The following is a 16,587-nucleotide window of genomic DNA, read 5'->3' on the forward strand; positions in this document are numbered from 1 at the left end:
TTATTTTTTCTCCCTTTGTCTCCTTTGCCTTTCCCGTTCTGCACCATTTGGTCGGTTTCGATGATACGCCGGATTACCAATGTGCCGCGTGTATCTTCTTTTTTTCTTCTTTTCCTTGCTTTTTTTCGCTTGCATCTGGCTGACGCGGGAACGTCGAGAGCGTATCGAGGCTCTTCTCGATCCGTAATTAAGGTCAACGCGGCGATCCACCGCGCCAGTAACGACTCCTTTTTCACCAGTCTTTTTACCGTGAAATCTATCCGCGATGCCATCCTCGTCGATGTTATCGCGACATCGATTACGTTTTAACGCCCCGTGCAATAAAATAGCCGCTGCGTGGGCGGTTGTACGTTTAATTGCGGACAATGGAAGGTTCGATAAGCGCGAGACCCATATTTTATCACGTTTCTTTATGCATTCGATTTCACGAGAAAGGAAATCGATGCTGTTTTTTGCAAGAAAAAGAGACGAACCTTTTCGTATATGTGGATTTAATCCTTCGCATATATGCACGAGATACGAGTATCTCGAGCTGCAGCGTTGTTCGTGCAATACTTTGCATAAGATATCTTTAAGGCGTGTGGTTTTCATTACGACGTGAGATACGTAAATACATCGTCTCGGTGTAAAAGTCAACTCGTGTGAAAGTGGCAATTAAATACCATGGTACTTAAATAAAGCGTCGATTAGAGAATGTACTGTCGCGATAAATGCTATTTCTCTCGCTTTCGTTACTGTTACGAATAACCTAAAATTGAAACTGCGAAAGGGAAAATGTAAATTATCTAGTTTAGCAATGCAAATCCAGCGCATCCGAAGGATAGAAGTTAATCAAGAATTTCCAAAGAGTAAACATTAAAAGGTATACAAAATTTGCAATATCTCAATTGCGCTTTGCGATAGACGAGATACGTATTTCGAATATTAAAATATTGTAATCTTTACGAATCTAGAAACATTTAATTACACAGGAAATTACAAAATTACCCTATATATATAAAATACCAAATATAAATTTCCATTTATATGTACATATTTACGTCCCGTATACAGCCAGAATTAACGCCCATGGAAATTTCAGATCTTCAATAAATAGAAATAAAAGTCATTTGGCCAGACATTTCGTCTGTGAATGCTAATGACAGCGTTACGCTATTATTCGCCATGCTATTCATACTAAATACAGTGTTACAGTTCAAAAAACAAATTTGTTTTATCTTTTATCTTCTTTTGCACGAAGTGATATTCAATCATAGTATGAAAAACAGACTCTCATGTTTATTCAGTCGAATATCCCGTCCAAAACGTGATACGAATATCATATCGCGAGATATTTCGTCTACAGATGCGAAACGTTAAGGGTAATTCGTCTAAGGAACACGATGATGTTTAATTTGAAAAGGGAGGTTGGACAGGTGGCAAACAACCATGTAGCACTTACAATTAGAACGTGTTAGTCAAGATGCAAACACCAGTGTTACAGCTTTTGTATCGCAAAGTGGGCAGGAGGGCAAACAAAGCGAACCGTACAAGGCTTGATTACAATAACCACCCCAATTGAGCGCTAACTGTCCTTGGTACTAATTGTCTAATCTCTGTCGCTCTTCCGCCGCTCAAACATACCATTCTTCGACAGAATTTGGAAACACATAGAGCAATTCCGAAAGTAGATAGATCTCGACGATGAAAATGTTTCGAATTTGGTTTTAAACGATTACGTTATTTAAACTTATTCTACGAGAATAATATAATCATTTTCTCAAGCGACAAAATGATAGCGATTCTTATAGCCACGCAAAGTATGATTATTCATAACACGAATTAAACTCTCGATTTCCATTAGATCTTCGTAGAAATATGAAACATAATCGTCAGACACGCTCGACCACGATCACTTGAACGTTTGACAGATGATATAAAAAGATAGCAATCTAATCTCTACCTGAATTACCTTACCATCTAACTCCTTTCTCTTCTGCTCTTCGGAAAGCAAACTTGTTTTTTTTTTTTTTTTTTTCAAAAAACCGGTATCCATAAAACGAAATCAATCAGGAAGAAACGCATCGTGTTCTAAACGAAACACGACACTAAATCTTCCCCGATAAATCCTAAGCCCACGTTCTAGACTACCGACATAGCACGCGAACGCCGGAGCACAACGGGCCGGATCAGCCCGAACGAAAAAAGAAACACGAGAAGAGAAAACGAATCGATATATACCGGCCGTATATCGGGCTTCTATCATTCGCTAAACAGCTTGCGGACCGGTGGGCTTATATCTGATCCCAGAGAGACAAGCAGGCCGACCCAGGCTATTGTTTGATAAAGTCTCAGAGCCGCGGATTATAACTAATGGAACTGCGAGAGGGAGACAAATCGCGGGTGTAGGTTCGCGACGCGCGTGCTGGGTTTATGCGATCGGGAATCCTTAAGCGCCCGGCGCCGCCAATAAAATATGCATGCACGCTCGCGGGATCCGTGTAGGTACCGGTGCTTTACATCCCACGAGACGTTGTACGCGTAGACGTACCGCGTGTATTAATCTGCATAAACTCATTGCTATGCAAACGAAGAGATTCGACGTCGAACTAGGATATCACGGGGAGCCTCCGCGGCTTACACCGTGGCTTAACCGGGCCTCTTACGTTCGTTCGACTCCACGTGTGCACACCCGCCGAACACCTAGTCAAGATAAACGTATAAACAGCAGGTAGCTTGGTCTACAGGTATATACGTAAGTATATAGACATTGTAGGACGATACCGATCGTAAAACGGACCTCCTTCGTCGATGGAATAATAATTGCAAAAGCTTGGCCTAACCTGACGAGCAGGAAAATCGAGTCAGGTTTCGTAAACGAGATGAAGACAACGGCGCGCATCACCATCTGTTCCCTTGCGAGCATCGATAATCCGCCCGCTCCCCCGCAACAGCGAGATGAAAAGAAAACAGTCGATGAATAATTTCGTTATTGGAACGCGCGACAGGAAACAGGTGACGTGAAATTGATTGGAATGTTTAAAACCACTCTCGGGAGTCACGGTATCGAGATAAGAGTCGAGGGACTCTTTCTCGCTCGTCGTTCCGTCGAACCATGGAACGGAAAAATTTGCATAGCCTCGAATTTTACCAAATGGAAGATATTTCACGAATCGACGTGGTCGAGTGATTTCGATTTTCTTTGGCCGCTTGTGGTCGGCAGAAGAGAATTTCATCGTTTCACCGCGGATAAAGTCTAGAGGATCGTAGAGAAAGTTCATCCGGGCCGCAATAGGCGTAATTGTAGGCGGTTGAAGCACTTTGTTTGATCAGCAATTGAAGCTGCCGTGCCAGTACGTCTCGTAACAAGCCCTGGCCGAGTTGAAAGAATTTTCTAAAAGAGCGCCAGAGAGAAATATTCCACGGAGATAGACGCTAACGCTGAAAAGTATCAGAACGTTTGCGTACTTTGGCGATATTATGGACAAATTAAGATTGCAATGACTTGATTCGAATAAAACTTCGGGTGAGCCATCGAGTAGACGCATCGATTGATTTCATAAATTAGAAAGTACAGGAAACTTATGACGCTACGAACATTGTTTTTTTCAAATTTCCCTTAAAATTGACCATTATTTATGTCATCCTGTTACGACGAATCAACCGCTAAGGCTACACATCTTTTGCTTCTTCGGAATTGAACATTAATCGTGCCTGTGTAATGAAATTGAGAAATTGATAAAAAATGGAGTCGATCAGTATGCCTTTCAAGAGTCTCGTACATTACTGTCCCATCTTTTAACAGGTAATTTTTTTATACCCTTTTAATTCCAAAGGTAGCACGTACCGCTTCTAATTATGTCAATTCACCATTAGCTCGTACACTTTGATCAACTTCAAATACTCTCGCTAGAGATCGACCAAAGCGTCCGGATACTTATGATACGGCAGTGTATGTATAGATATAGAGAGGAGAACGTCGGTTCCGACGTAGCACAAAGTATACGGGGCGTACACGCACTAAACTGTGGATTTTCCGCCTCGTCGGCCGTAAGTTGCCGCATGTATGTTTAATGCGAGCACGCGAGGCCTACGACCGGGCGACTTCTTACTACCGTTCGCCATTACTTATTCACTTCCGGCGCAATTACCGCCGTGTACTCCATCAAAGTCCAGACACGGGAATCGCACCTTTCTTGCGAGCGTATCGTCCCCGTCGTCTCCTCGACAGAGCGCGCGTCTTTTCTCTCGCCGCTTATTCGCTTGACGCGTTACGCCGACAATAACGTCGCAATCAGGCATCGTACTGTCGAACTAATAAATCCATAGCCATCTCCCGTTGCGTCGTCCACGGTCGTGAATTAGTTATTCGACCTTTCGCTTTCCCATGCCGCGTCACACCTGCGTATACCGTGTCTCGAGATATCACGTCGCGCGATCAGTTAACGGTAAGTGACACGGGCATACGCAATCGGATCGCTTTGCCTTATCATTCGTATGTACGTTTGCTTCGTACAAGATTGTTGAGAATCGTGGATCTTAATCGGCGAAATAAATGTACAGGAACACTTAGATTACATTTAGAATTGATATCAAAATAGTTTCAGATTTATTTAATATGTGATTTACAAGATATTCGTCGATACATATTTGCACGCGTTTCAGCATTCTTTTTATCTCACCATCTTCTGTACCACGCTACTAACGAAACGGTTGCATTTATCTGTTTTACGAAACGAGTAGCGCACAAAATGGCACAGATGTTTCCCAATTTTGTAGAAGTTTAACTTGGGTTTGTGGCTTTCTTTTTAAGTGAGTACTTTTGAGAATAAATTCTAATCTGTCGCGAGGAACGTTTAGCTTAGATTATAGTCACCGAAGAGCAGTATTTCTCGTTCATCTCGAAAATTTTAAATATAACAGACTTCGTATCGCTTTTTAAACAAAATTCTTTGTAGATTCGTTCGTTTCGTGATAATTTAACCATCGTCGTAATCGTAGTGTAAATCGATATTTCAAGTATAAATTTGTTGTAACAACAAACGCAGAACGCTATTTTATGCAAACAAGTGGTAGACTAATTTATATCTCGGGTTTGTAAGCCTCTTGTGAAAGATCATTATTCGTAGATTTTAACTCAACGAGGACTTTATTCCGAAGCAATGGGACAAATTATTTATCCCATTACAAGTTATTCTGAAACACCAAGTATATTTCAATGTCATGCAACGATGTATCAGAGATTCGAGCAAAGGATAATTAGGAAGGTACATCTCTATCGTTTTAACGGCACCCTGTCTGAGCCGGAATAAAAATGGATCGGTTGACATCGACAAAACGGCCGCGGGCAGCCCTTCAGGGCGCTTTTTAAACGCGTTATTTTTCGAGTCTGCTCGTTTTGTTGGTTTTGCTTATGAAACTTTGTTTTACCGACACGACAAACACGATACCCGTTTGTTGTCCCTGCGCTTTGTTTTCAGAAGCTCCGTACGCTTCCACAAATAAGATAAAGCACGCTAATGCTGAGAACGTAATAATTTTACAATTACGACATTACGCTCGAGCGTTGATTTAAGTTTAAATTGTTCGAACGAGCCGTTTCGCTTGCTTTTCCTCGGAGAACAACAAATTAACACGGTAGGAAACGAAAATTTCACGGTAGCTTTGTCCGGTTTGAATTTTTCATTCGACACGAACGGGATAATTTCATGAATTAATCGCAAACGCTGCGCGCAATATCGCCGATATTCTCTTCCGCGGTATTGCCAACTCATCGTACGTTGTTTCAAATTTTATAAATTACGCTTTGAACGTTACACGAATCAAAGTATGGTAAAATTCCGTGCAACCAAGAGTTCATGTATTTAATTGAAAATCATATAATAAGAGTCCATTGGTTCTCCCAATTACCTATGATTTTTTATTCGTATAACTTCACGTTCGAACAAGCGAATTAAATCAGTAAAAATTGATTGAACCGGTGCTAGCCGGAATTCGCTTCCGATAAATACACAGTTCTACCGTGTATATTCTCGAACGTGGTAATTTTCGAGGAAAAATTTTTCGAAATCAACGCAACAAGTGAAAAGATCGATCAGTCAGTGATCGTTGAAAGTCGAAACTCGTTTGGGTGTCTGAGAACCCATACCCTATTTGTATTTTCATTGAAGATAAAATCGATGATCGGGCCGGGAGACACTCGACTCCCTTACCGTTGTCATCTCCCCTCGAGTACCACCCTAACGAAGTCATCGAACTTGCCAGCGGAAGAGGTACCGCGCGACGAAAGCGTTCGAACGCGAAACGAGAGCGAGGAACGACAAAACACACCCTCGAAATCCCTCACCCCGGGCTATGGTGGTATATCGTTAAAGGTGGCGAGTCTCATAACGGTTTCCATGTTTTTCTTTACTTTTTTGTTCCAGGTTGACGAGGCAGAAATGGCACGGTCGGAGTCACGGTGAGAAAAGGGCGAGGGTGAAGCCCTCGCGCGAAACGGGAGCTATGGTGAAAAGCTTCGGTTTCTTCGCCGGGAGGGCGATACCTGCCGTCCACCTTATGCTTTTTCTCGCTCTGGCCGACACGACGAGCGCCGTAGACCTCTGTAAGTAGACCACTGCAAAGCCATGATCTGTCCCCTTTCCCTCGCCGGAGGTTTATAGTTTTCATCGCGAAACTTCCTCTGTAAGTTATTAACGAGCAAGACGCGGAGCGCCGCGCGCCACGACGATACACGTGGCGCTTGACCGCAGTCGACGAACTTTCGATCCGGAATCGACTTTGGCCGCGTTCGCATGGAAAAGCTGGATTCGCGCATTTGTAACTCCGTCGTCGCCGCCCTCTTACACACCCTCGACCATTTGCCTCGCAGTCAGACTGCTACCCCCCTCTCTTCAAATTGCAAACTTTTAGGCAGAAGTTGTGTATTTAAACAGTGTTCACGAGGCTGGCCGTTGGCAGGGGGAGTAGAGCCGCACCATGGAACTCATGATACGCCCGCTCGATACTACAACCAGCAAACCTTTGTGCGCAATGCATCGACGACAAGCGATTTTGTTCGATCCAAATTACTTCGCGGTGATCGACCAACTTTCGTGGAATTGAAACGGACGGTGGTGTTGGTACGCTCGAATGCCGGAACGTACGCCAACTACACCGAGAAGAATCGTACATATGTGTCTCGGGTTATGGACTTTCATTTCCGACGGGTTTTCGCTTCAAGGGTGAGATTACGTTCTACGTTTAGCCCTCTATATTGTCGCGAGACTTGAAAGTTACATACCTGGATATTTGCGTTTCTTATATATTTAGTTTTCTGATTAGGTAATATTTTATTTATTTAATTGTAGAGTGAACGTTGACCGTTACAAATTATGAAATTATTCGCATTCGGAATTAGGAGCAATTAATTTAATTGTAAAATATACGGTGCTGTTTTTGTACGAGTTTCTGGTATCCTAAATTTGATATGAACTCATCTTATTTAACGTTTGGTTGGATCAGGTTAAAGAATTTTGATTACACGAAACAACAAATACATTTGCTCGTATTTTTTAAAGGTAAAACAATACGTAGAGGAATTGCCCATTACTCGGTTGAAAGTATAGTACTGGTACCTAAAAGGTACCTCAATGTGTCCGCATTAGTGGCACTTTTTCTGAAATAAAAGAAGACTTTTACACCCATTCTCGACCGAAGGTCTCCGGAATTTAATGGGTCAATAAACGTCCAAGTAAATTTCCCGTGGTAGACGTCTCGCAAGTTGTCCACATCGAGCGTTTAATCGATCATCAGTCCACTGTCCGTACGAAAAAAGCAACCTGCATCGATTTGCATGTCGGAGTGGCTTAGTCAGCATCCAGCAGGCCCGTTAACTTCGCTAAACGATCTGTCGGTGTCAGGCGCGTTACTTTTCCTTGTAACGAGTTCAGCAGTTGAAAGTATCGAAATCGTTTGGGAGCCGGGATAAACGATAGATCGTGCTTCGAATTCCGATTCAAGAAGGAGAAACATCATTTCGATTTTATCCTTTTCAGAAACTAAAAGTGTACATATAAATTCATAGATGCAGGTATACGATGGTGGAGCACGTATCGCGGTGGTGAGAATTCTTTGAGAACGATGAGTGATAGAAAACTGAATGAACGTTGAAATGCCAAAGTACCGGTAGCTAATGGAAAGCAATTCGAGTGGCAGAGAGAACGCGCAAGTAGATCAAAGCGTAGAGTACCATGTGAATATTCGACAATTTTTCAAGTTTATATTCGATTAGTTTACGAAACTGAGGAGATCGGAGAATGTGTGGATACTGCTCGTATAAAGCGAGAGAATTTCGAGCGAATCACTAGAGTATTAAAAATGTCGTACTAGTTTAAAATCAAATCATTATCGTCTTATTTTTCTGTTGCCATTAAATAGAGTTTTATCGATGTTACTTTACGTGTAACGAATAAAAACCTACCTGCAGTTCGACATTCTTGCAAAATTCGTATAGTTGACGTTTTACAGAAAATTCCCGAATCGATATTCAAACAAGCTTGGCCAAGTGCGCTGCTTATCCCTGTACGTTCCTTTCGCCGAGATAGCAAACGTATTAACCTGTTGCTACACGAACATCACGAGAATTTTCAACGTGCGCGATAAACTTTCAACCAGAGAATCGTTTCGTAAAATGAACGAACCGGTTGCCGTAACTATGAAAAAATTGGCAATATCCCAAGATAGAATTTCACTGGCTGAAACAAGACCTTTATATTTACACCAAGAGCATTTGCAGCAAAGTACATCGATTCTATAAACTGTAACAGACACTCGTTTCTCGCTGTACCCCTTAAACGTTCAACTCCTTACCTCCAGCACGAAAAGGGGCTCGTTAATGTAATACATAGCGCAGAGTCGTTTCCGGAGAATCAATTCGGAATCGCGTTTCGTTGAGCAACCACGAGTCACCTACGAAAAAAGGAGAAAGAGAAAGAGAGAGAAACTAAAAAAAAACGAAATATACATGGCAAGAAGAGAAATATCGCCATAACTTTCGTTTCGTTGAAAATGGTTGTACGGTCGTACGTTGAAAACGGTTTTTCATTAAAGAAATGGAAACGCCATCGTCGGGCTTTATCAAATGCTTGCTCTTAATTGCGATATAAATTTTCCTGGAAACCAGCGGAAAGAAATGTCCCCGTTTCGGGACCATTCATCCCAGTGTCGATAGAGTAGAAGCAATTAATGATGTTTCCGTAGCGACCAAACGCAATCCTTAAAGGGTCCGCTACGTTGAAAGAGACAATTCGCGATTGGACAACGCGAGAACGAGGCTAACAGCGACGAAAAAAATAACGTTGCCGCGGAACACTTAGGCGAAATTAACAGAAACAGGGAAGTAAGTTTTCCACGCCGCGGAAACCCGTTATTCACGATCGATTTACGAGCGCGATATCTCACCGTGGTGGCTCGTTAGGGAGAACGTGCCGACAAAGGAAACGGATTCTACGAGAGGAACGATTCAAGTTTACCTCGCGAAAAGGGAGAAGTTGCAACGACAGCCGAGGATCGTGAGAATTCTAGAGGGTGCGAGCGATATATCGAGGCTTCATTAATAATAATAGCGTGCTTGATTCACGGGCGACCGCTTTGTTTCGCTGATGGGTATCGTTATTGATTCTTACTCGTAAATTTTCAGGACGCGATCCATAATAAAAGTAGACGAGACGCTATGGATCTTCGTGCTATTTTTTCCTCTTATCGTTCTTTATTTATTTGTAGCTGTTATGAAATTTTAGAGTGCTTTAATGGATAGAAATGCTTCTCCGCTTTCCATCTCCCTTTCGTTGCCTTTCTCATCCACCTACTTTTTTCTTCTCCTACCCCATGCTTTCCCATTTCTCCTCTCCTGTCTTCTCTTCTTCCTATCCCCTTTCCCCTTTCTACTTCCCTTTTATATTTCCCTTGCTCTTACTTCTCCCTGTATATACGTATACACAAACGGAAGGTATTCGGCAGAACAAACATCCATTGCGTTTTCGCATCTAAATTTCGTAGAAACTATGGCGTATAAATATCTTACGAGACGTAGCTCGGTAAAAGCTATCGATATAACTATTTCGCGAGCTGCTCGTTTCGCGAGAATGCTTTCTCTCGACATAGTAACGATAATTTTCCAAAACTTGGGGGCGCCGTCGAGTTTCATCGATGCCCCAGTTTTCGGGGACACGTTCGCGCGACAAGTTCGCGGAAATTAATTCATTTACACGCGAGTTACTTCGTTAGCCGGTTCGAAGCACAGAGTAACGTGCTTTTCACGACAGGCTCGCAATCTGTAGAAATTTCATCTTACCGACGATAACACGACGGACCCTACCATTGCCATCGTATCCACGAAATTACGACGTCGCGGATTCGTCCAAGGATGGTGCAAAGTTTCACCGATATTAATGGCTACCTACGTGGCCATTCTGTTTCTCGATGGCTTAGCACGGATTCCTTCCGTTATAAGCTCGAATTCCCTGCTATTAATTCTCGCGGGGTCTCTGGTTATTCGCGGCACAAAGCTGCAACCTCCCATCACGTTGTTCCGGTACACCTGCACTCGATATCCGGCATTACGTATTATCGTTTATTCGCCGCGTATTCGATCCATTCAGGCAAACGATGCTCCAGCAAATTTTACCGTGGCGCATTTTAGTTGGTAATAGAACTTCGATATGCATAAATTGCAATCGATGCGACCCGCGCCATGAAGCGAAACCACCCCCAGCCCCGTCGCGCACCAGTCGCCCCTCGCAGCATCCTCGATAATCGAACTATGTTCGCGAGACAGCCAGACGTCCTCAAATTTAGAGAATTCGACGCGTTCTTCCTATTGTATATCCAATTTTACTAGTAATGCAAAGTGTGTATGATATTTAGGGGTTGAGGAAAAATGCAGACATTCGTGAATATCGGACCTCTGACTGGCAAGCTTGGAATTCCATCTCTATCGCAAAGGCGTCATTTTAATTCTTCGCTGTTATCGTTCCCGTTTGTCAGATACGATTCCCTCGTGTAAATATAAAATTGTTTTATCCGGATTTTCCGCTTCTCCTGAAAACGCGATAAAGTAAAGGATTAACGTTAGAACCATCGATAACCGAAGCGTAAAAATTGTATCGGAGAAATTGCAATGAAAAGCGTGAATACGTAGGAATATATAGATAACGCGAGAAATATTTTACGAGAAATTATTCGAATCTGCGAAATTGCGTCGTTATAAATGTTGAAGCAACTACTTCAAGAAAAACTCTACATCTTTGTTTATGTATATCCGTGACCTGCAGACTGCTATTACGCAAAAATATTCTAAATAAGGAAAGGTGTATATTATTGTACCCTTGAATATACATTATGTATTAGATTGCGAAGTCTAGGAACAAAGGAACTAATAAACAGATTTCTATTTATGTTCCCTGTAGCCTCTAGCCAAAGCTATAAGCTTAACTTTTTTGGTAATGTCCTTTTGCTATAAATATATGAACGTGCTATCATTACATTTTCTAGTAAGAAAAGAGAGTAAGGATCTGAATCAGCATGAATTTATACTTATACCTTTAATTATTTCAATATAATTTTCTATCACAAATTGATCCACTCGTTCTTCAATCAGTCAACCTCAACCTCAACGATAAATTTACAAAGTTTCCATGAAAATCTACGTATCGATCATTTTGTCCGTTCTAATAACTCTGGTGTTCATTGATAAAGTGATACACAGATAGTTGAGCAGAGCGTAAAGAGTGAAACGTTACGAACACTGAATATTCCAGTTTCTATTACAGATGCAAACAAGTAACTATATTCCGCGACTCGACGATGAAATCACGAGCATCGATGACAACGCGGAATATCAATTTACACGAACTGCCATCCGAATCGTAATTTTAGTTCCACCGACGATTTATCGTGCCACGTTACAGGCACAACGTCTCCACGGTGCATGTTTCGTTAGCCACGATTTCGAAGTTTTCGCCGTGGCGGAACGATGGCAAAACCGTAAATAACGCGGCCAGTTCTCCATGGCCGACAATATTGTATCAAGATAGGCCCGGTTCCTGGTAGCAGGATACATTGCGTCCCCGTAACGCTGCTGTGTTCCCCTATGAAACAATTTGATCGGTCCCGAAGATACGAAAACGTTGAGGTAGTCCTTGCCGTCGTCCTAACTCTTCTCGTTCTCCTCGCATCGAAGCTGGAGGAAAGGCGGTCGTATACAAGAACGTAAACCGGCTCTATCCGACAGATTCATCTCGGTTACCTGGTTATTTAGCCATTTATGATCCGCTGGCGAAAACAGGACGAGCATCGATACCCAACCAAACCTTTTCCTCTCTGCCTTCTTCCTTTAGACTCGTATGTAAATTTTTCGTTGCAAGACGAAACTTTAAACTCAATTGTTTTCGTTTGTTTCAGCCCAATGCATCGCGCCGCTTGGTATGGAATCCGGCGCGATCCCGGACGCGGATATCACGGCAAGCTCTACGTTCGACACGGGAAACGTTGGTCCGCACCTAGCACGGTAAGCGACGCTTTTTCATTTCGATAGCCTACCCTCCATATCATTCGTCATCCCTATCTATCGGTGACTTCTGTTGCTCTGGCCGCGCGCCATCCAATTGCCATCGGCCACGACCCTCCAACGTATACTACGCATGCATGGAAAGTTACTTGCTGAGGGACAGCTTGGGGATAAGAAGAAGAGTGAGTTCAAAAATGGTAAATGTAGGAATCTGTAAGATGTTTTCGTTGTTTGTCGATCGATTGTAACGGATATGAAACTTCTACGATCCTAAGCGGATCAGGACAATGGGAGAAAATAGAAGAACACCTTAAAATTGTATTTGAACAATGGAGTAGCAGGGGCTGGCACACAGTGGAGCGTTTGCACCGAAAGGCCGAAATAATTACTTTTCCATGAAAATCACATGATAGCCAAGACATTTTATATTATGCGCATTCTGTGCAATTTTGCATTTTCAACTTTCCCATAAACGCATAAAAATCCGCAGTTTAGAGATTGTTGAGAATTTTGGATCTTAATTGGCAAAATAATGGTATAGGAACACTAAATTTACATTCAGAATTCATATTAGAATAGTTATATATTTATTTGATAAACGATTTCAAAGATATTCATCGATGCACACTTGCACGCGTCTCACCTTCTTCCATACCAGACTGTTAACTGAACAATTTACATTCCTTTGTTTTCGAGGCGCCGCGCACACACATACTTCCACGCACTCATATTCACATACATGTATCACTACTACGCGGTCAGTCTGGTCTAGCACATAAAATTATACATATCTCAATAGAGATAATTTATTATTTCGAAGAAGAGGTAATAAATGTAAAATCTTTGTAACAATTTGTTATATAAATAACAAAAATACGTTTCCTGTGAATTATACTGCCCATTTAATTCCAATAGCTAACTTTCAAATCTACTTTGGGAATCTGACAATGAGTTAGGTGTTCTATAGTACTTTGTCTTTACGACAATGTTACGCGCCTTCCTGTATCTTCGAATAGCCGTTATAACGATGGATTTCGCGAGACAACCAGTTTAGAGCAGACGGGTATCCAAGATGAAACTGCGTGCCATTCGAGTGGCAAGAGAGGGTTGATCGAGGGTTTTACTAAGGTCGTTAGATCGAGGGACGAGGGTTTATGTTTTCGAGAAATAGCGGTGATCTTGGGAGACATGTAAACGAAGGGGGACGAGTTGGCGATGGTAACGAAGGCGGCGACGGGAGAGACTTATTTAGGAAAGCACGTTTACTAGTCATGCAAAACTTAAATGGGATTGTGGAATGATTTGTAGTTTCGGTGGTTGTACTTTACATTTCTACAAACATGTATTGTCTTGTGCGTGTATGTTGATTTGGTATGTGAGTATTACGAGCGACGTGTAAAGAATTTTATTTGTTCGGATGAAATAAAATTTATTTATCCAGTTAACTAGACGGGATATTGGAATTATTGTTCCATCGATTAATAATCGAGCGTGACGTTGCAAAGCGAGCAAAAGCTTCGGCGAAGATTAGAACGTACCTACATAATATATGATAGTTGCTTAGTTACAGAAGATTAAGAGAAGCTCATTAGAATTCCAATTTTATATTGAAAAAAATAGCAACCATCGTTTATAACAAATCCAAAAGAGAAATCCAAGAAACTCGAAACATAGATTGAACGATCTCGCGAACTACTCGAGCCTCGAAAATTTACTGCCTATTTCTTCTCTACGCCCTTCTTCCTTCTCTCTCTCTCTCTCTCTCTCTCTCTCGACGAAATATTATCTCTTACATTTAAATCACTCTATGTGATCAAATGCACGACTAGCCAAAGAAACGACTCCCCCGAGGGGAGTTCCTTTCGAGGCTCCGATTTGCTCACGTCCAATTATACCATAATTATTTCAAGATGCCAACCAAGCAGTTATTCGGTGAATTATTCATACGCGGCGACGATGTTCGTGCGTCGAAAACCTCGTGGCAAATTCGCGAAGACGTGATACGCAGCCGGGAAAAGTAAATCAGCGCCCCTTTCCACGCGCGGCAGCCAGTTTAATCGCGGCCGAAACGCGAAGGGAACGAAAATTAATACTTCAGGATTCATTAATCGCGACGCGGCTCGCATGAATATTAAAAATGCGTTGCATCGTGCCACCATGGTAACTCGTTAATACGTAAAATCCGGTTTATCGAGTTTGCGTGCACGCACGACGAAAGACGTTATCACGCGTAAACAAAGAGAGCAGAGTGGGAAAAGCCGCCAGTAATTATTTCTAATCTGACCGCGTCACGCGCTTTTTCCCCCGATTTATACACGGAAACCACGTGACGACTACGCGGTATTTCTCACTGTCGCGACTCGTGCAGCCAGATAAAATTAACAAAATTTTTCAAGTATGAAAAAAAAGAGTATACGCGTGTATAGAGGTTGCGGTTGTACAAACGTATTGGACAAACAGGCAGAAGGTAATTCTTTATGCAAAAGTGAGCGAAATATGCGGGATAAAATTTTTCAGTCCGAGGTTCAATTTGTGAAAAACCTTGATTTTGCATACGCGATCACGTGATTATTGCGGTATATGAAATTTGTATTGAAAATTTTCAGTGTAAACTAAAAATATCGCTTTGGGACTGAAAAAGCTATTATAAATTATTTCGTCGCTTACAACGTTCGACGCTGTATCCAATATGGAAATTGCCTACATCATCTTACAATGAAAAAAATCTTTACGCCATTTAAATCGCGCAATTATAACGACCACGCGACTTTCGCGAGTTGTTTTAAGTACGAAAAGAACACGAAGCACAATGGTAATTAGCACAGAGTAAACGGGGGATGAAAAGTAACAAAACGGTTATTAACGAAAGTATCGATTAAATGTAGATTGCGGATCTTTCTACGTTTATAGAAATTTTTAATTCGCAGAGGTATTCACAATACATATATGTAATATACACACACACGTTCAATGTCGCAACTATTTTCCATAATATGTAAGGAGCGGAACAAATCTAAATCTCATTTCTTCGGTTTTATTTGTAAAAATATGAATTTGCATAATAAACCACAGTCTAGTTGTGCGATGAAAAAATAAATAGTTAATCGAAATACATATATCAATGCCCTATCAGTGCAGGTTCATTTATTCGGATAGGTGAAATAGAGGGGAGAAAAAAGGAAAGAAACGGAGAAGGCTGTTCGATTCTCGCAACCCGCGAAGAGGTTGATGAATTTAATCGCAAGGGTGATGCATATTCCAGGAAGAATAAATCCTAAGATAATCCAACGTGCAATTAAATCACCGAGATCGCATGTTCCACACTTTTTCGTACGCGCGCTGTGTCGCTCGGCTGTAATTAATATTTACGCGAAACACTTCCTTCGCGGCGGTGTTTATCCAGGCCGCTCCCCGTGCAATTAATCCAACCGGACGATAGTTCGATAATTCCGCGGTGATCGAACGCATGCGAACCTCGTTCCATATTCATCGGTCTTCCATCGACGCGATCGTATCCGCGCCCGTACTTTTGTCTGCTAATAAGTAATTTTACATGACAATGCGTATAACAATGCGTACATGCGATGATTGGGAAAATGGATTAAACAATTTATGATTTTATTGGAGATAAAAGAATAAATGTTATTGAGGATAAAATCATATATATTTGCAGTATATCACTGGTTAAAATAAACAAAAGATATTCCATTGTATTAATACGTTGTTTATATATTTATCTGTATAGTGTATTTATTCTATGGCGGATCTATATTGATAAAGGTAAGACAAGAGAGAAACGAACGTTTACTGCCAGTCGGACTTTTATTTTATCCTTCTGTAAAAGAAATTCCCCCTTTTCTTAGTTTTTCACTTCAATGTAAATTTGACATCTTCGTAAGAAGGAATTACGAATATATGTATAAGCGGGATGTTCGTGTCTCCTTCGAGATTCATTTGCAGACCTATATTAATGAGACATTTCTTGCTTGTTTTAATACAGTATCTGGCAAGAGTTTGCAGGTTGCACTTCTCCTGCTCGAATCATACGTTAATAAAATCCC

At 41.6% G+C, this 16,587-nt stretch overlaps 1 protein-coding gene across 2 annotated transcripts in view; it reads left to right on the plus strand.

Moving 5' to 3' along the window:
• LOC117233158 (discoidin domain-containing receptor 2-like) overlaps positions 1 to 16,587 on the plus strand; it is a 157,968-nt gene that overhangs the window by 62,908 nt on the left and 78,473 nt on the right. For both annotated transcript variants that reach the window (XM_033493187.1, XM_033493188.1), the window contains exons 2-3: positions 6,405 to 6,583; positions 12,421 to 12,526. In XM_033493187.1, the coding sequence (XP_033349078.1) occupies positions 6,484 to 6,583; positions 12,421 to 12,526 (206 nt within the window). In that variant the 5' untranslated portion in view covers positions 6,405 to 6,483. The remainder of the gene's footprint in view (positions 1 to 6,404; positions 6,584 to 12,420; positions 12,527 to 16,587) is intronic.

The sequence above is a fragment of the Bombus vosnesenskii genome, unplaced genomic scaffold (assembly GCF_011952255.1).
Source record: "Bombus vosnesenskii isolate JDL3184/JDL3185 unplaced genomic scaffold, Bvos_JDL3184-5_v1.1 scf7180000013295, whole genome shotgun sequence".
In the NCBI taxonomy this organism is placed as follows: domain Eukaryota; kingdom Metazoa; phylum Arthropoda; class Insecta; order Hymenoptera; family Apidae; genus Bombus; species Bombus vosnesenskii.